The sequence below is a fragment of the Notolepis coatsorum genome (assembly GCF_963971535.1).
Source record: "Notolepis coatsorum genome assembly, chromosome: 6".
In the NCBI taxonomy this organism is placed as follows: Eukaryota; Metazoa; Chordata; class Actinopteri; order Aulopiformes; family Paralepididae; genus Notolepis; species Notolepis coatsorum.
The window spans coordinates 68,620,036-68,641,192 of record NC_140170.1 but is presented as its reverse complement, the minus strand read 5'-3'; the positions used below and the strand labels follow the sequence as shown (position 1 = coordinate 68,641,192).

General features: G+C 42.5%; 1 protein-coding gene across 7 annotated transcripts in view; it reads right to left on the bottom strand.

Annotated features, from left to right (window-relative positions):
- The window catches only part of LOC311230338 (uncharacterized protein), a 260,057-nt gene that overhangs the window by 217,040 nt on the left and 21,860 nt on the right, over window positions 1–21,157 (bottom strand). For 4 of the 7 annotated variants that reach the window (XM_084316588.1, XM_084316592.1, XM_084316590.1 and 1 more), the window contains 7 exons: window positions 13,890–13,961; window positions 10,660–10,731; window positions 8,679–8,886; window positions 8,409–8,572; window positions 6,520–8,322; window positions 5,803–6,020; window positions 2,459–4,009 (listed from right to left, as the gene is read on the bottom strand). In XM_084316588.1, coding sequence (XP_084172714.1) covers window positions 3,940–4,009; window positions 5,803–6,020; window positions 6,520–8,322; window positions 8,409–8,572; window positions 8,679–8,886; window positions 10,660–10,731; window positions 13,890–13,961 — 2,607 coding nt within the window. In that variant the 3' untranslated portion in view covers window positions 2,459–3,939. Of the gene's footprint in view, window positions 1–2,458; window positions 4,010–5,802; window positions 6,021–6,519; window positions 8,323–8,408; window positions 8,573–8,678; window positions 8,887–10,659; window positions 10,732–13,889; window positions 13,962–19,758; window positions 19,814–21,157 lie in introns of those variants that run through there. The other 3 variants (XM_084316594.1, XM_084316591.1, XM_084316589.1) reach the window with 3 other exon arrangements.

Sequence of the window (21,157 nt, the reverse complement as noted above, 5' to 3'; positions counted from 1 at the left end):
AGGGGAGGGAACAGATGGTGGAAGTAAACGGTACCCTATCCCCCCCCCTCACAGTGAGCTGTGGTGTTCCACAAGGAAGCATACTAGGACCGCTACTATTCCTAATTTATGCAAATGACATGTCGTCAGCTTGTGACTGCAACTTGTTCCTGTTTGCGGACGACTCAGCCCTGCTGGTCTCTGACAAGAACAAGTTACAGGTTGAAAAAGCCCTCAGCTCGGAACTAGGCAAAATCTGCATATGGCTCGCCGACAACAAACTATCATTACACATGGGCAAAACAGAGTCCATTCTCTTCGGTTCAAATAACAAACTCAGCAAGACTGACGACTTCTCGGTTACAGTGGGTGACAATATTGTCACAAGGAAAGATGAAATTACCTACCTGGGTTCCATCCTAGAGGCTAATCTTTCCTGTGACAAAATGGCATCCAATGTAATAAAAAAAGTCAACCAACGAACGCGATTCTTGTACCGGATCTCCTCTCTGGTAAACAAGAATACCCTGAAGACTCTAGCAGGAGCACTCATTCAAGGGTACTACGACTATGCTTGCACCTCATGGTACCAAAGCACCTCAAAGGCACTAAAAAACAAATTACAAACATCTCAAAACAAGCTAGTCAGACTACTACTTGACCTGACTCCTAGAACCCACCTCACCCCTGCCCACTTTGACAACCTAGGATGGCTTAGAGTAGACGACAGAGTACAGCAACTTGCAATGGGCCTGGTCTACAAGATACACTACGCGACCAAGGTACCCATGTACATGTCAAAATACTTCCCAAAGGTCAGTGAATACCACGATCACAACACCAGAGGGAGCTCCACAAATCATGTAAAACCCAGATTCGGCTCAAACAAGGGACTAAACACGTTTCGCAATTATGCCACATCAATGTGGAACGCCCTGCCTAAAGCTGTAAAGGAATGTGAATCACTACCCACCTTCAAAAACACTCTCAAAAAACACCTACGTGAGACTGCAATTCGAAACTGGCCCCTACAAATGTCCTAACCTAGTTGTACAGTAAATGACCAAGTAAGGCTTTGTCAACATTCCAATGTACAGTGTAAAATGTGTGTGTGTCCCCTACCCAACCCCCCCCCCCCCCCACCTCCAATGTACAGCCCGCACCCAACCCACCCAACCCCACCCCACCAACCTCCTCCAATGTACAGTTTCTACGCCAAATGTATATACACTCCTTTTCTGGACACTTTTGTATCACAAACAGTACTGTATTTGCAAATCTGATATGTCATAAATGTATAGATGTAGCAGTACTGTCTATCTGTATGTCATGTATGTCATATATGTTATGATGAATTGAAAATGGGGGACCCTGGTGGAAACAAGACGAAAGTCTTTCTCTGGTCTGCATCCCCTTAACAATTGTATGTATTGAGATGTACTGTACTGTACCCATTCTGCAATCTGTTAATAAACTTTTCAATCAATCAATCAATCAATCAATCTCCCCAAGGGACTAATATTGGCAGACTGATTGACCTGTCAACCAACTTGGAGGAAGATTTTCTTTCTTCTTACACTTTACCTTCTGCGAGTTTGGCAGTCTTGAACATGTGTAAGGGACCTAGGCTATCTACAGTAAATCTGCGGCAACACTCTCGTAAACAATCTTTTAAGTCACTCCACTTTGTAAAGGTGGGGAAAGGTTGGCATGTTTGAAGACCTTTTTGTTATTGAAGTAGCCATCTATATTTGATAGGTTGGACGCTGTTTCTTTTTGTTTATAATTTATTATTCTGTATTATTATTGTTTGTTATTCTCCTGTGAAGTTATGTTTTTTGTTACTGTGGTTATTGTGTTGTCTTGTTTCATGTAATTAATAATAAAAAAAATTGATCAAAAAAAAAAAGGATATTGAGTATACCCTACTCAAACAAATTGATTATTTTGAACATGCGGGTTTAGTGTGGTCATTCAACATTCAAGCCTTATACTTTATCCTCCTGGTCAAAACGAAGTCCTCTCTCTGCTTCAAATGGATTCCCAGCTCCTGCTAGTTAGCCACAAAAATAATGTTAGTAATGGGGCCACTATAAATAAATAAAAGCATTTAAAGGGTAAGTTCAACATTTTGGAACCCATGCAGCTTTACCCTAGTACCAGTCCTGAAATCAACGCAGAAAGCTACTTTGGGTGTGATTAGGAGTAGGGTTCAGTGTTCATTTCTGGGCTTGTACAGACTGGAATGTGGCCCCATTGAATTTGCATTAATTTATGGTCAACTAGGTGGAGCTGTTTGCTTTGTCATGTTTAACTGGCTTTTTGTCCAGAATGAAAACCTTCCCCATTATCAGTTTTTTGCCAACTAGCAGCAGCTTCCTGTATGAAAGAAAAACTGCATGGATTGGACTATCAAATGGTAAATGGTGCATTTATAGAATAGAATATAAATACTTTAATGATCCAGAGGGAAATTTGGCACTACAAATCGGTCACAGTAAACATTTAGACAAACAAATCACAAATAAGAATTTATCCAAAGCGCTTCACAATTTTTCCTAACACCCATTCACGCACACACCGACAGCAGAGGCAACCATGCAAGGTGCCAACCTGGTCATCGGGAGCAATTGCTCAAGGACACTTCGACGAGCTGCCCAGGAAGAGCGGGAATCGAACCAGGAACCTTCCGATTACCAGACAACCACTCTACCTCCTGAGCCACTGTCGCCCGTACTATCAATCATCATCATCATCATCAGTGAGCCAACATACCTGGTCAATTCGAATGATAACAGCGAGAAAAGCAATTACACGACAGGTGAAAATTACCATAGGGTATTTGATAGACAACACATTCCATGCTACATGTAGCCACGCTTGTGAGGCCAATTCCAAACCACTCATGGTGTGAAGTACACCTAATTAAACAATCAATCACTCAAGGTCACTATTGATTAAGAAATCACTCACCCCAACATAAGAATTAGAAATAAGAACAGCTGGAGAAATGAGACACAAACACAGGGCTGCCCCCTCTTAGTCAAACAGTCGCTTTGGTCTTAGTCGACCAGGACATTTAGTAATTTAGCTGATGCCTTTATCCAAAGCAACTTTATAAGTTCTATACAACAATTCAGCAGGAAGGGTACAACTCTTTCAGCTGAGTAACAATGTTCGTCAAACAGTGTTGAGTGCATAGTAGTAAAGATATATGAGCATAGTAGGTACTAGGTAGGTAGTAATATAGGCAAGGTGGATTATTTAGAAGCAAAGCACATGATAGTAAAAGGTTATTTATTAGATTTTCTTTTCCATTTCAGATATTGATTCAAGGAGTGTGTTTTAGTCGATGGTGGACAAGTCTGGTTTCAGCTGTCCTGACTGTGATGGGAAGTTGGTTCCACCATCGTTGAGCGAGAACAGAGAATAGCCTGCTTTTCTTTGATGAGCCCCCAACTTTATTATGCCCCTCTGAGACACTCTACTCTTCACTAAACTACATTAATGATGTCTTCACTCTACTCCTTACTAAACGACTGTACATGAATGATGTCTTCACACTCTACTCCTTACTAAACTATATGAATGATGTCTTCACTCTCTACTCCTTACTAAACTATATGAATGATGTCTTCACTCTACTCCTTACTAAACTATATGAATGTCTTCACTCTACTCCTTACTAAACTACATGAATGATGTCTTCACGCTACTCTTCACTAAACTACATGAATGATGTCTTCACTCTACTCCTCACTAAACTACATTAATGATGTCTTCACTCTACTCTTCACTAAACTACATTAATGATGTCTTCACTCTACTCCTCACTAAACTACATTAATGATGTCTTCACTCTACTCCTTACTAAACTATATGAATGATGTCTTCACTCTACTCCTCACTAAACTACATTAATGATGTCTTCACTCTACTCCTCACTAATGGACGATGTCTTCACTCGATGCCGTTGGCCTTCAGCTCGTCCTTCACCCTGCTCAGGTATTTAGGGTCAGGATATCCATAACTGTGGAGAGACAACACCGTCATGAACTATAGCTGAACATAAAACTTATAAAGAAATACCAAGACATTTAACTTTTGAGTTGGTTCGTTTCCTCCAGCAGGCCCTCGACACGTTGTAGGGGGAACGGTTGCACCAAATGACCAAGACAAATTCCTTGTATGTGCAAGTTTACTTGGCAATAAAGACTTTTTTGATTCTGATATGCCTTTAACTCTTGACCCGATTGCCACTTGTGGTTAAAAAAAAAGAATAATCAACAAATGTATATAATCTATGTCTAAGGGCTATTTTATTTTTGATTATTGTACTGTAAAATAAAGTATTGTAGATGAGAACTATTTAATTGCATTGCACTATTGCATCCTTTTACTCTGTCCATTCTATTTAACTAACAATTTTATTGCACTGCACTATTACACTATTTTACTCTGTCTATTCTACTCTTTTATTACTGTCTATTTTAAAATCAAACTGTAAACAAAGAGGCTTATTAACACTTTGGGTGCCGGGAAACGCTTAAACACGTCATTCCCGGCCATGCTCAAGTTGCCGAAGACCCTTTAATATCAATATTTCAAAAATCTGGGATCGGATTCATATGTCCCCTCCGCTGGCCTGAGATCCACCAGGAGGACCCACTGAGCTCTCTGGCGGTTCAGGAGCGCCATCTGGTGGCCGATCGGCGCAATCGCTTAACAGGAAGTGCCATAGAGGTTGTGCTGGACGGCTGTATTACTTCCGGGCACTCGCTATAGGTCCCGGCATTCTAGCTCGTCACAATACACAGCGATCGATTGCCAATAACTCGATAAACAACATGATTTGGACGTATATACCATTATACAAGCTGGAGATGGACCGGGTAAATCTACATCCCATAATGATAAAATTTCTACTCTACGATGATCGCCCAACGGCGCGCGGAGACTGGGGTGAGTTTTAGCGTGTAAAGTTACCGCCTTCGATACTAACTGCTATTATCAACATTTGACCCACATTAGATGATTGGTATAACGCTGCCCACGGAATTATAAACGCCCCCTAGCCCATCCGGTCAACATCAGATGACGTGTAGTAACTTCTAGAATTACGTCTAGTTGGAATTTTTTATATCGCGCTGATTGCCATAAAACTGTATTGCATCATCAATATAATGTATTTGGGGCTATAGATCACGTTCTGGAGAAAGCTGCAGAAAGAGATGAAAACATACTTATACATTAGACCATACTTTACTATGAATATGTGAATGAAAAAGTTTAACGTTGCTACACAATGAACAATACATATAGGACTTTGAATGGGCCCTAATAATGGCAATGTAGCAATAGAATTAAAAAAGTTATAGCCCTGCAAAGAAGGGGACTTTCTCTATAGACAAATAGAGCCGGCAACCTACGGTTGATAATGAATTTAACCCATGGCAGCCAAAGTGTTAAGATGTTAGATCCTAATATGAAAAACGATGTGATATAATGCTCTATGCCTTACCTTGACCTTGTCTATTTTGATGCTATCTATTTGATGCTTGTTTTATACTTATTTTATGTCTGCATCATATCATATGCATTGCTCTTGATCTGACAATTTTGTGCCTTTTTCTTTTACTGCTGCGAAGCACTTTGAGCTGCAATTCTTGTATAAAAGGTGCTATACAAATAAAGTTTATTATTATTATTATTATTATTATTATTATTATTATTATTATTATTATTATTATTATTATTATTATTATTATTATTATTATTATGTTGTCTGCTACAAACCACATGTTACAGACTGGGGCGTTGTACCTTTCCGGGCCTCCATGCGTGCTTGTCTTGTGATGAATGTCGTTCCATGTCACCACGCCGTCAGCCCCAGTGGTTCTGGAGACGCCCACAGTGAATATGAGCTTCTGGTCAAACGCCCTCTTCAACAGCTGCAGCACCTCCCTTCCCTCTGTGTTGTCTGGTAGATAAGCTGTTCTCTGAATACCATAGTAGGATCTTCCTGGTGTGGGATGTTTCTCCTGTTAAGAGGAGCAGGGGATGGGAAGGGTACAGTCACAGGGTCAGTTAAATGAAAGGAAATGCTGAGAATGTATTGCAGATTTTCATTGAAAACTTGTTCAAAAGTCACATATCATAGGTAGTGAGGGTGTACAATCGATATATATATACAAATGGGAATTTCGAATTTGAATCATTTCAATCTGCAAAATTGATAATTACAATTCGTTTTTTGGATGTTTCATTATATATAACAAATCCAAAAAGAATAATGTTTTGAACTAATAACTTACTAATAATTTTAATTGCATGAATCTGAGTCAGTTCACTAACATTTTGTATTACACTTTTTTATCAATTGAATTAAACCAAATCAACTTGGTCAAAATGTGAGATTTTAATGATGCATTGAATATTTGCTTAAATAACTGGAACATTAGAATTTAATCATCACCCCCCCCCCCAAATGGTATTGGGTAGAGAGGGTGTATTTTTCTTCTATAACACAAGGCCTCTTACCGTTTGTTTTCCATTAAAAATTGTATAGGTGATGTTTATTGTTTCAAAATGTTCGAATCCAGGGAGGTGGTAGGAAGTGGTTGTGGATGACATGTGTCCATCAGGCTGGTTTCCCACTAACTTCCCAAAGATATCTTTACACAAAGGACAGGTGGCCCCACAGCTCTCCACTGCAGCCTCCAGACATCCCTTACAAAACCCATGGCCACATTTTAAGATCTGCTTGTCATTAAATGTGTCTCGGCAAATTGAACACTCTTCTGTCACATCTCCTTCTGTGGCTCCCCCTCCCATGGACGCTGCTGCAGCACTGGGCATGTTGTCTCCTGAGTGTACAATCTTCAGCTTGTCCTCTTCTTTGAAGACAGGCTCAACCATCTGTTGTCTTGCTCCAGCACTGGGCATGTTGTATTCCGAGTGTCCAATCCTCTGCTTGTCCTCTTCTTTGAAGACAGGCTCAACCATCTGTTGTCTTGCTCCAGCACTGGACATGTTGTATCCCGAGTGTCCAATCCTCTGCTTGTCCTCCTCTTTGAAGACAGGCTCAACCATCTGTTGTCTTGCTCCAGCACTGGACATGTTGTATCCCGAGTGTCCAATCCTCTGCTTGTCCTCCTCTTTGAAGACAGGCTCAACCATCTGTTGTCTTGCTCCAGCACTGGGCATGTTGTATCCCGAGTGTCCAATCCTCTGCTTGTCCTCCTCTTTGAAGACAGGCTCAACCATCTGTTGTCTTGCTCCAGCACTGGGCATGTTGTATCCCGAGTGTCCAATCCTCTGCTTGTCCTCCTCTTTGAAGACAGGCTCAACCATCTGTTGTCTTGCTCCAGCACTGGGCATGTTGTATCCCAAGTGTCCAATCCTCCGCTTGTCCTCTTCTTTGAAGATGGGCCCAAATCGCTTTTCTAGCTCATTGACAGCGGGACCCAAATTCTCTGGTAAGCCAATTAACCTCCAGGGCCTGAAGTTGTTCCCGGTTCCAATAACCGGGTATCGAGAAGGCATATCTTTCAGCTTGCCCTCTACCTTCTGGGCCTGGTCAGGATCCACCAAGGAACAGCTCACGGTCGATGTTGCAACCCTCTGGTAGAGGTGTAGAATAGCCCTGAGGGCGTGGTTTTCCAGGGCAGCAGCCTCGACGCCAGTAGTGGATTTAGCTCTCACTTTGACTTTTCCCGGTGAAATCTCCTGTTCTGCTAATTTCACGCCAAACTTATGTTCAATGTTGGTTATTTTCTCATGAAAGGAAGACGCCGTCAGCTTCCAAAGGATCTCGTCCAGGGATATCCCATCGGAGACGAGAGGGTCTTTGACGTTCAGGACGATCATCGTTGGGATCGAAATGTTGGCATTTCTTGGGGTGTCCTTTGGCGTCGTTAGGGACTTTGGGAGTGCAGCAAGGCTCTCTCTTGGGCCCCACACTGTGCATTCATCAGAGGATGTGGCAAGAACCACCTTGGCCTCGTCTCTCTGGAGAATCTTCAATGTGGACATCCAGTCTCCCGGATCTACATTCCTGAGAGAAGAACTGCGGGAATCGTAAACCTTTAATAGATTCTGGACTAGGTCTTCGAACTCATCGCAAGCTTTAGTAAGATTTGGATGTCCAGAGTTCTGGTCTATTTTAAACGACACCTTCACTTCAGCCTCGATTTTAACTCCATTATCTCTCTCTATCCCTTCAATCTTCTCTTTGTAGGCCTGTTTCAGGTACCAGAAGAGTCCCAGTGGGACAGGGTAGCTCTTTGTATCCTCTCCTTCCGTACCAGCTCCGCCGCTCTGCTCTTCCATTGGGATTTCCACCTGGGTAAAAATGCAATGTTTTACTCACCTAATGAGCATCGATTCTTCTGTATTTAATTTAAAATAATTGAGTAAACAGTACATACATCCTGTGTGGCAGTTGGTAATGCAGAAGGAACATCCATTAAAGGACTGTCTGGTGTTGGAGTGCCTGGGTTTGGTGCTGGGGTACGATGGAACCATATTTTGGCCGTCTTGCCGTCTCTGGTGGTCAGTTCTACTCCTCCCAACGGAAGAAGCGCTTCTATGACTTAAAACATTAAGACTCATTTAACTCAACAACTTAAGAAGTAACACAATGAGTATGTTATTTGATGTTTTACTGCAAGTCAATAAGAACTCCAATAAAGACGTACCTGAAGCAGGCCTGATACGTATCAAAGCCCTCCCGTCTTTAGAGAGACTTTTAACATCGCAGCGTGCATCCTTGACATTTTTATCTGTGTTAGTGTTGAACCAAGACTGAAGACCCTTCTGGAGAATTTGTTTACTTTTGCCATCATACCATTGACATTCCACCATGGCATGGACTGCATCTTCAGTTTCCTCTGTTGGGGTCGTTCCCTGAAAATAAATGTATAGTTTAATATGTAATTATTTAGCATTTCATACTAGTGATTTATTATGAAAATTATATTTACAGCATCAGAAGATTCTTCCTGAAAAGGGGCAGTTGAAGATGGAGGCTTCTTTGATGGCCCTTTTAAAGACTGAAGAGGAGCTTCCCAGAAATCTTTTCAAATGTCTCTCTTTGTAATAGGTGGGATTAAAGTACCATTGGAATCAAGTGTATGTGAATAAATACATTTTGAGGTGTTGTTTTCACAAAAACAGATATACAGATAACAGATATATTTTATCATTATACAATGGGTAGCTCAAATCAAGATTGGTTCATAGCCATGGTATAATGAGTGTATACCAGGGGTGCCCAACCAAGGTAGATCGCTGGCTGATTTCAAGTAGATCTCGATTAATAAAATTTGATATTTTTTTTTTTTGCTAAATCAACTCTGCCTCTCCTTGTTAACTACAACAAGCAATGCTGATTGTTATTTAAGATGAGGTCGGACTCGGCACTGACAGATTTGTGTTCATTATGCTGCTTTTATAAAGCCTCAAATGACGGCTTACAATATACAATTTTGGCTGGTAGCTCTCGGCTAGGTGGTAAATTAAAAAGTAGATCTTGGTTCAAAAAAGGTTGGGCACCCCTGGTGTATACCCACAGCTATGATTCTAATTCCTTTTCACAAGTAAGTATCCCTCCGCGTCTGAGGAAAATAACGCAAAATGTTAAATGAGTCTGGTCTACGGAGGAGACTGGGGCTGACGCATGCCCAGTTAAAAGGAGGAATCCTCTGGAAGCCCTCACGTCACGGCAAGCACATATGCCCATACAGTATATAGACCAAGAGAGGCTCAAAATGTCCGATAGCGTCTGGTGTACGATGTTTCTGCCCCCCTAACAGAGAGAGCTACTGGTGTACGATGTGTCTGCCCCCCTAACAGAGAGAGTTACTGGTGTACGATGTTTATTTTTTTTTTATCCACTTTTTCTCCTTATTTTTCTCCCATCCCAATTTCGCATTGCCAAATCTCCCCTCCCCTGTCTTGAACGTTGCTAGACTATGCCTCCCACTGGTCGGCTGTAGTGAGGATAGAAGCCTTGCATCACGTGTCCCCTCCGGTACACGAGGAGGCAGGCTGTCGCATCTTTTCACCAGACAGCACGGACTCTCAGTGGCGAGTAACGCGTGGGAGGCTCACGCTGCCCCCGATACTTCCTGTCTCTGCTGTACAGGCGTCACCCAACCGACCTGTAGGAGTCGCTGTCCACAACGTCCAATCCCCACCCACCGGCTTTCCACCCGCTACCACTGCCAATTGAGATAGTATGACGACTGGCCCAAGCCGCAGGCAATGCTGACTCAGGGAGTCGAGACCGGAGTCTCTTGCATTGGTGACGAGCACAATCTCCGCTACGCCACCCAGCCGCCCGGTGTACGATGTTTCTGTTCCTCACCCCTAACAGAGAGAGCTACTGGTGTACGATGTGTCTGCCCCCCTAACAGAGAGCTACTGGTGTACGATGTGTCTGCCCCCCTAACAGAGAGAGCTACTGGTGTACGATGTGTCTGCCCCCCTAACAGAGGGAGCTACTGGTGTACGATGTGTCTGCCCCCCTAACAGAGAGAGCTACTGGTGTACGATGTGTCTGCCCCCCTAACAGAGAGAGCTACTGGTGTACGATGTGTCTGCCCCCCTGTACTGTACTCTCTGAATCTAAGCAGTGATTGTATGTTTAATGACGGAATTGACAGAGAAATAACACACCTCGGATGTTGTAGTTTTCACTGGTGCTGCTGAAGCCTGAGAACCAACTGACGTATAGATGTCTTCCTCTTCCTGAAACAAGAAAGTACTAATAAGTACAGTAAGTAAGTACGACTTTATTTATATAGCACCCTTCCCAGCACGAATGCACAGAGTGCTTCACAAGTTTAAAAACAAAAGAATGAACAGGGCAATTCATAAAAACATACAATATAAAAACAGTGCTTCACAAGTTTAAAAACAAAAGAATGAACAGGGCAATTCATAAAACATACAATATAAAGACAGTGTAAAAACAGTGCTTCACAGGTTTAAAAACAAAGAAGAACAGGTCAATTCATAAAAACATACAATATAAAGACAGGCACGGACAAAAATACCCAAAAATAGAATAAATGAATACACCAGTTCACGTGTGTACGAAACGCCAACCTGAACAGGTGGGTTTTCAGCTGCCCCTTGAATGAGTCCACAGAGGAAGAGGCACTCAAGACACATAATAAACCTCTCCATAAAACAGGGACACGTCCCCAAGGACTTCAAAATTGCGAGAGTAACACCCCTGCACAAAAAGGGCAGCAAATTAGACCCGGGTAACTACCGCCCTGTTTCTATCCTTACATCCATCTCGAAAGTCATGGAAAAAATAGTATACGAACAGATCGAAAAGTACCTCGCGGAAAAAAATCTAATCTACGAATTCCAATCTGGCTTCAGAACATCCCACTCCACTGACACATGCCTTCTCTACTTGAACGACCACATCAAACAAGAGGTGGACGCGGGCAAATACTGCGGCATGGTCATGCTGGACCTACAAAAGGCCTTCGACACTGTCAATCACACCATTCTGATTGACAAGCTAAAAGCAATTGGTTTTGATAGTTTATCAGTGAGCTGGATACAATCCTACCTGGAGGGGAGGGAACAGATGGTGGAAGTAAACGGTACACTATCCCCCCCCCTCACAGTGAGCTGTGGTGTTCCACAAGGAAGCATACTAGGACCGCTACTATTCCTAATTTATGCAAATGACATGTCGTCAGCTTGTGACTGCAACTTGTTCCTGTTTGCGGACGACTCAGCCCTGCTGGTCTCTGACAAGAACAAGTTACAGGTTGAAAAAGCCCTCAGCTCGGAACTAGGCAAAATCTGCATATGGCTCGCCGACAACAAACTATCATTACACATGGGCAAAACAGAGTCCATTCTCTTCGGTTCAAATAACAAACTCAGCAAGACCGACGGCTTCTCGGTTACAGTGGGTGACAATATTATCACAAGGAAAGATGAAATTACCTACCTGGGTTCCATCCTAGAGGCTAATCTTTCCTGTGACAAAATGGCATCCAATGTAATAAAAAAAGTCAACCAACGAACGCGATTCTTGTACCGGATCTCCTCTCTGGTAAACAAGAATACCCTGAAGACTCTAGCAGGAGCACTCATTCAAGGGTACTACGACTATGCTTGCACCTCATGGTACCAAAGCACCTCAAAGGCACTAAAAAACAAATTACAAACATCTCAAAACAAGCTAGTCAGACTACTACTTGACCTGACTCCTAGAACCCACCTCACCCCTGCCCACTTTGACAACCTAGGATGGCTTAGAGTAGACGACAGAGTACAGCAACTTGCAATGGGCCTGGTCTACAAGATACACTACGCGACCAAGGTACCCATGTACATGTCAAAATACTTCCCAAAGGTCAGTGAATACCACGATCACAACACCAGAGGGAGCTCCACAAATCATGTAAAACCCAGATTCGGATCAAACAAGGGACTAAACACGTTTCGCAATTATGCCACATCAATGTGGAACGCCCTGCCTAAAGCTGTAAAGGAATGTGAATCACTACCCACCTTCAAAAACACTCTCAAAAAACACCTACGTGAGACTGCAATTCGAAACTGGCCCCTACAAATGTCCTAACCTAGTTGTACAGTAAATGACCAAGTAAGGCTTTGTCAATATTCCAATGTACAGTGTAAAATGTGTGTGTCCCCTTCCCAACCCCCCCCCCCCCCCCCCCACCTCCAATGTACAGCCCTCACCCAACCCACCCAACCCCACCCCACCCAACCAACCTCCTCCAATGTACAGTTTCTATGCCAAATGTATATACACTCCTTTTCTGGACACTTTTGTATCACAAACAGTACTGTATTTGCAAATCTGATATGTCATAAATGTATAGATGTAGCAGTACTGTCTATCTGTATGTCATGTATGTCATATATGTTATGATGAATTGAAAATGGGGGACCCTGATGTAAACAAGTCGAAAGTCTTTCTCTGGTCTGCATCCCCTTAACAATTGTATGTATTGAGCTGTACTGTACTGTACCCATTCTGCAATCTGTTAATAAACTTTTCAATCAATCAATCAAACCTAGTGTCCTGCAGTTCAGTCTCCTCTGAGGCTGGTCATGCAGTCGCGCTGCAGAAAACCTCCCCACAGGTTAGAATTTTAAAGTGTACATCAATAAAAATAAATAAGACTGTGGTAGAATGTTTTCATTTCTCCTTATTTTTCTCCCATCCCAATTTCGCATTGCCAATTCTCCCCTCCCCTGTCTTGAACGTTGCTAGACTATGCCTCCCACTGGTCGGCTGTAGTGAGGATAGAAGCCTTGCATCACGTGTCCCCTCCGGTACACGAGGAGGCAGCCTGTCGCATCTTTTCACCAGACAGCGCAGACTCTCAGTGGCGAGTAACGCGTGGGAGGCTCACGCTGCCCCCGATACTTCCTGTCTCTGCTGTACAGGCGTCACCCAACCGACCTGTAGGAGTCGCTGTCCACAACGTCCAATCCCCACCCACCGGCTTTCCACCCGCTACCACTGCCAATTGAGATAGTATGACGACTGGCCCAAGCCGCAGGCAATGCTGACTCGGGGAGTCGAGACCGGAGTCTCTTGCATTGGTGACGAGCGCAATCTCCGCTACGCCACCCAGCCGCCCGGTGTACGATGTTTCTGTTCCTCACCCCTAACAGAGAGAGCTACTGGTGTACGATGTGTCTGCCCCCCTAACAGAGAGAGCTACTGGTGTACGATGTGTCTGTCCCCCTAACAGAGAGAGCTACTGGTGTACGATGTGTCTGCCCCCCTAACAGAGAAAGCTACTGGTGTACGATGTGTCTGCCCCCCTGTACTGTACTCTCTGAATCTAAGCAGTGATTGTATGTTTAATGAAGAAATTTACAGAGAAATAACACACCTCGGATGTTGTAGTTTTCACTGGTGCTGCTGAAGCCTGAGAACCACCTGACGTATAGATGTCTTCCTCTTCCTGAAACAAGAAAGTACTAATAAGTAAGTAAGTAAGTAAGTAAGTACGACTTTATTTATATAGCACCCTTCCCAGCACGAATGCACAGAGTGCTTCACAAGTTTAAAAACAAAAGAATGAACAGGGCAATTCATAAAAACATACAATATAAAAACAGTGCTTCACAAGTTTAAAAACAAAAGAATGAAAAGGGCAATTCATAAAAACATACAATATAAAGACAGTGTAAAAACAGTGCTTCACAAGTTTAAAAACAAAGAAGAACAGGTAAATTCATAAAAACATACATTAGCGATTTCCATTCATTTTTCATCAATCTAGCCTCACGTTACCATTGGGACTGTCTCTGAGCTCGAACAGGGAAAATACCGCCCCCTATCGTCTCCCGGATGGTAATGCACGCATTGGATTGGACTCAATGAAAATGGATGAGAAAAGAAAAATCCGGAATCCACATTTTACTTCTCAGGCATGTAACTAGAGTTGTTCCGATACCGATACCAGTATCGGAAATGCCGCCGATACTGCCTAAAATGCTGGTATCGGTATCGGCAAGTACCCTCTAATGTTGTGCTCCGATACCATATGACGTAATTTATCAACAACACTGCGGACGTTGGGCTCTGTAGATACTTTATATACTCATACTTCGCTGGGTGAGCATTATAAAACAAACGTGTGCTTAATCGACCGTGAATTAAAGTGTCAATTGCCATTAACAGCAGAGCAGATACTTTCTTAAAATGCCATCGTCCCGACAGCGCTGTTGACGGGGAGCTCTGATGAGTTCGCTTGGTGGCTGGTGTTATTAGCATTGAACAGCTAGCTTTGACGTTACCTTGGCTAAAGTTGGGGCTATTCATCATAATCCAGCAATAATGACTGCAGATCTGCAAGCAAAGTACAGCAAGTTGGCAAAGGAGTATTCCAAGTTAAATCACAATGTCACCGGCAGTAACGTTACAGTCTTTCCATATAGCGGTAGCTCATGCTAGCTAACCTAGCTCACGGTAACGTTGTCATTGCACAATTGCACGTCGCGTACACAATTAATGACATGTTGCGGACAGCCATATCGGCGACAATGTTTAGCTTTTAGTGCCAAATGATAAGAGTCTGAGGCGGAGTCTCAAAAGAGAATGTTGAATATTTATTGTGCAAAAATCACAACAACAGAGCCTCTGGTACTAAACGGAGCCTTCTTGTGGAAGCAAGTGCAGCAACGAATAATGTCCGTGTGGAACTAATGTGCCAACAACCTTTCCGTGGGTGAACTCATTGAGATAGTTTTCAATTACTGATACTAATACTAATCTATACAATCACCTGTTGTTGAATAAATACCATTACTTTATAGTTATTACTAAAAAACAGTATATATAAAACAGTAGCTGTATTACATTTTTTTTTTTTTATAATTTATATAATATTTTTTTATTTTTTTAATGTATGCACTGGTATCGGATAAGTATCGGTGTAACTGAGGGGTACAATTCCCTGACTGTATTGATAAGTATGGTATCATTAAACCACTACCGCTTTATGTACTTTAATTACTGGCCATACAGTACATGATATATAAATATGATGAACACTTCCCACAATGAATCGGTTCCACACAAAGGTGTAATCAAGTATTTATTGCAGCAAAAGGTACATAATATACTTCTCTGTATTTTACTTTGGATGCGCTTATAAGGCAAAGGAATGTGCGTAGGCAAATCAATAACGAATGTCCATTCTCTGGTTACGCAGGAGGTAATTATACAACCTGAATCTTAGGGAATTATATCTATGGTACACTAGTAATATATAGCGGGAGATACTGGAAGGGTCCCCCCGGTTGTAAGCCAGCAGGGGTAGAGGATCTGTCGGTAGTAGAGAGTCTGGTCAACGATGACTAAGGAGACTCCAAGTACAGGAGACGGTGCAATAGTCTCTTGATCCACAGACGAATACAGCTGTTCTCCGTAGACTGTAGCTCCACAGTGAAGAAAGCTAGCCGGCCTCAGGCTCTCTGAGGCGCAGACTCGACTGGTCTCCTCACAGGGTAAATCCAACACGTGTAGGCGTCGGCGATTCTCCGCTCCATAAATCACAGGACCAAAACAAATATAATCCAGCCGCAAAGGGCTATGTAGTCGTCGGGTAGATTAATCCAGTGTACATGTCCACACGGTTCTCGTCTAGGTCTCCTCGGGTGAAAGCGCCATGTAAGCAGCCCAGCCTGGATAAGCACTCTAGCTGATACGAGGAAGCGTTGGTGATGCTGGTCACTGTAGAACTTTAGCCGCACGATACACTATACACAAATAGACTATTACTGACTTAATAGAAATATGTCGCACTCGACGGTATAGCGCCAAACTCTGACAATTCAGTTATTAATTCGCACGCGGTCTCAATGCTCTATTTTGGGGCCAAACAGGCCATACTTCACCGCACGGAGTATCGTGGGTGGGGCTTCAACTTATTGGGTAACTCTACTTCTGTATTCACCTGCGCCATATTTATATGCACGGCGAACAATCTAGTGCCAACCTCATTTCTGTCTCGTATCCCTGGGCAAGGCCGGGCATGTACAGACATGTCTTGACGGTGGCCTTGAACCTGACTCTGGAGGCATGGCTCTGGCGCCTGTGGACCGCTGTCCAATAGGAGAACGAAATATTATGGTCTATACTAGGCTAAAGGGATATTCCGTGTATATGTACAAGGAATATACAAGGGATATCAAACGATATACAAATACTATGCAATATATATCAATCAATAAATATATATATTCGGTTTAATCTGATCCTTTGTAACAATCGGTATCGGCCGATACCCAAAGCTTAGGTATCGGAATCGGATCCGAAAGGAAAAAATGGTATCGGAACATCTCTACATGTAACCCGAGCCGATCGGACTCATTGTGGACCCTCAGAACAGCGTGGAATATGTGTTTCGAGTACCCAGCGTTGGATCAATAAACGCGATCGATATTTGGAATGGCGATCAGGAATTGGAATAATCTTTTTGGAGAACATCTGATGTGAGATAAGGAATCTATTTTACCAGTCTTGGGGTAATCAGAGTTTTTTTTTCACATATCTCAACATGTTCCCTATATGTGTATGTGTGTGTGTGCTGACCAGGAAATAGATCATCGATTTTTCAGCCTGCTTCTCTAGCGTGCATAAGTACACATATACTATTGATAATCTATTCATAAATACGCCGAAAAATAACAACTTGTTTTGTGTATTCCACAAAAAAATTCTGGAAATCTCCAAAAACGAGCGTTTTTCAAAATGGTATAAAACGGAAATGTACAGATGAAAAAACAATCCGTTTCATACATGTTGACTGCAAGCAAGTCATTGATAAGCGACGGGCGTATTAGACACATAGCCATAATTTAAGATATAGTTTATGCGTTCGCAAATGTGCTCGCCCTCTCATTGACTTCAGTGGTGGCATTCAAGCGATAAATCGTGCGCCCCCTGCTGGCACTCAAAGTGTTAAGGACCAGCCAGTCACTAGAACAGGTTCCATAGGTTCCAAGATTCCATTCCAATAATGATGATGATATAAGGAGGTAGCTTACCAATAAGGGCCTTAAAGATTTACAAATACCAGTGTTTACGCAGCAAAAGAGCTCCACTTGGTATTGCACTTTGTTATGTAAACGTGTGCGCTGGGAGTTAAGTAACGTATTTTGTAACGTAAGTTGCAGACCTTGGATGAGGGGCAGATGGTGCAACCTTCAATGGAGAGGACCAAATCCGCAACTTCTTTAAAGGAAAACTCCAACATTTTGGGAAATTAGCTTATTTAACATCTTCCCTGGAGTTAGACAAGAAGATACATACCTTTTTTGTCTCTGTGCATGCATTTTAGCTTTGGGAATAGACGCTCCGTTAGCATAGCTTAGCTTCATCACTGGAAGTGGGGGAGGGTTAGAGCCTTACAGTGCCTTACAGTGTATTGCAAGGTCTGACATTGACCAAACTTGATATGCATGACCTTGGTGGGCTCTAGGTCAACTCCTGAAAAGGGGGTCAATGTCAGACTTTGCAATCAAAAGTTAGGGGGCTAATAACCCTTGCCATAATTTCAGTGCGCCCCTAACTTTTGATTGCAAGGTCTGACATTGACCCCCTTTTCAGGAGTTGACCTAGAGCCCACCAAGGTCATGCATATCAAGTTTGGTCAATGTCAGACCTTGCAATACACTGTAAGGCACTGTAAGGCTCTAACCCTCCCCCACTTCCAGTGATGAAGCTAAGCTATGCTAACGGAGCGTCTATTCCCAAAGCTAAAATGCACGCACAGAGACAAAAAAGGTATGTATCTTCTTGTCTAACTCCAGGGAAGATGTTAAATAAGCTAATTTCCCAAAATGTTGGAGTTCCCCTTTAAGTATTCTCCACTTGCACAACCTGAAAGTAGGCACTTCCGGCTGACTTCCGGTTGCGAATGGTACTTCCTGTCCCATCCAAATACATTGTTTTTAGCTACTTTTCTCCCGTTATTTAAACAACTTTGTCGTCACAGAGAGGTAATGAAACGTTTATATTATTATAGTATAGAATGTATTTAATAAGCAAACGTTTGTCAGCAGGGTTTTTGGGCTGTATTTCATGTAAAAACGTTTACTGTTAGTTTACTTGCTCACGCTAATTAAGGATAATGCTGGCTAACAGAAGCTAGCGCAAGAAATGACGCCGCAAAGTATTGTTTATTTCTTGCCACCTTATAGCATTTGTACATTTGTATGACAGTCTATAATGCTCCCGTGAGGTTTTTCCGGACGTTTTGGTAATGATTTTCACTATAAAATCATATTTCTAAATGACAGGAAGTTGATAAACTGGACGGAATAGCTTTGAGCTAACAATCTTTGCCGATGCATTCCATTCTAAACGTAACGTTAGTTGTTCAAAACATTACCTGTCTATATAATTTGTTCCTCAACGTGTTTTGTAAACTAACTGCAGCCTGCTACAGTTAGAAGCTAACGTTAGCCAGCAAGCTGCAGCCTGCTACAGTTAGAAGCTAACGTTAGCCAGCAAGCTGCAGCCTGCTACAGTTAGAAGCTAACGTTAGCCAGCAAGCTGCAGCCTGCTACAGTTAGAAGCTAACGTTAGCCAGCAAGCTGCAGCCTGCTACAGTTAGAAGCTAATGTTGAGGAACAAATTATATAGACAGGTAATGTTTTGAACAACTAACGTTACGTTTAGAATGGAATGCATCGGCAAAGATCGTTTCTTGCGCTAGCTTCTGTTAGCCAGCATTAGCCTTAATTAGCGTGAGCAAGTAAACTAACAGTAAACGTTTTTACATGAAATACAGCCCAAAAACCCTGCTGACAAACGTTTGCTTATTAAATACATTCTATACTATAATAATACAAACGTTTCATTGCCTCTCTGTGACGACAAAGTTGTTTAAATAACGGGAGAAAAGTAGCTAAAAACAATGTATTTGGATGGGACAGGAAGTACCATTCGCAACCGGAAGTCAGCCGGAAGTGCCTACTTTCAGGTTGTTCAAGTGGAGAATGGACTTGGGAGCCACAAGCAGGACCTCAGCTTTTATTATTATTCAGTTTGAGAAAGTTGTTATACATCCAGGACTTTAGCAGTTGAGCAGTGAAGGGGGTGGGAGACGAACAGAGGGTTAGGAGTGCATGCAGAGTTGCATGTCATCAGCATAGAAGAGGAAGTTTTGTGCATGGCAACGAATGATTTAATCAAGGGGGAGCATGTACATGATAAAGAGTAAGGGGCCTAGGACAGAGCAGCCACACCTTGTTTGACTAGGCAGGGATGAACTCAGCACCTCCCGAGGGTCACATACTGTTTCTGGTCGGCCAGGTAGGAGCGACACCCCCGGAGTGACATGCCGGTGACACCAAGGGACTGTTCCAGACTGGTTACCCAAGATGCAGTGGGAGACTGTGTCGAAAGCAGCAGAGAGGTCAAGCAGGATAACAATGTTAATGTGCCCAGAGTCTGCGGCTATGATAAGGTCGTTGGTTACTTTGATCAGAGTGGTTTCGGTGCTGCGTTTAGTCCGGAAACCAGATTGAAGGTGTTCAAAAAGGTTATTGTTGTTCATATGGGTCTGTATTTGTGAGGCAGCTGATTTTTCTATGATTTTGCTGAGAAACTGTAGACTAGAGATGCGGCGGTAGTTGTTGAGGTCCTCGGGTCCAGGCCCGGCTTCTTTAGAATGGGGGTGACGGCTGCCAATTTACGTTCCAGAAGGGGGCACAGGGTCGATAGGCAGGCCTTCCCCAGAGTTTGGTGCTACACAGTGGTGGTGTAGAAGGCAATTTCCACCCTACATTGTAAAGTGCATTCAGTGTCTAGAAAAGTGCTATATAAATGCAATGATCATTCATTCATATTAAGATGAGATAAGATATTCCTTTATTGGTCCCCTTGGGGAAATTCCGGCTTCATAGCAGCATGGGGGAGGGGAGGTACAGATACAGGTATGGGCATGGTAATAGTATAAGACATAAATATAGGCAATAAAACTATAGTAAAGATAGAAATAAGCAGTGTAAACAATATAATTAAGAATATGAGCAAGTGTAATCAAAGGTGCAGATGAGGGTCTGTATGCCCTATCAGTAGGGATGTCCGATATTATCGGCCTACCGATATTATCAGCCGATATTGGCATTAAAATGTGATATCAGAAAATATTGGTATCGGTTTTCAAAAAAAGATAAAAAAAAAAAAAAAAAAACATTTCTATAACCGTTATTTACCCAGGCAAGCAAGTAAGAACAAATTCTGATTTTATTTATTGTCAAAAGTATGCATAATGTTGTGTTCATTCCACAACAAGAGATATGTAATGTTAATTACCTGAAATTATTCCGTTTTTTGGGGGGGGAAACCCTGCATATATCGGTATCGGTTGATATCGGTATCGGAAATTAAGAGTTGGACAATATCGGTATATCGGTAAAAAAGCCAATATCGAGCATCCCTACCCATCAGTTACCGTACTTTTCGGACTATAAGCCGCGGCTTTTTCCCCCATTTTTCGACCCTGCGGCTTATATAACGGTGCGGCTTATATGTGGACGAAAATCGAAATATTGCTTTTTTTACTGCAGTGAAATGTTATTTATCTGTTCCCTTATTTGCTAAACTTAATACAAATGAGTTAATTCTTGTTATTTGTCCGAC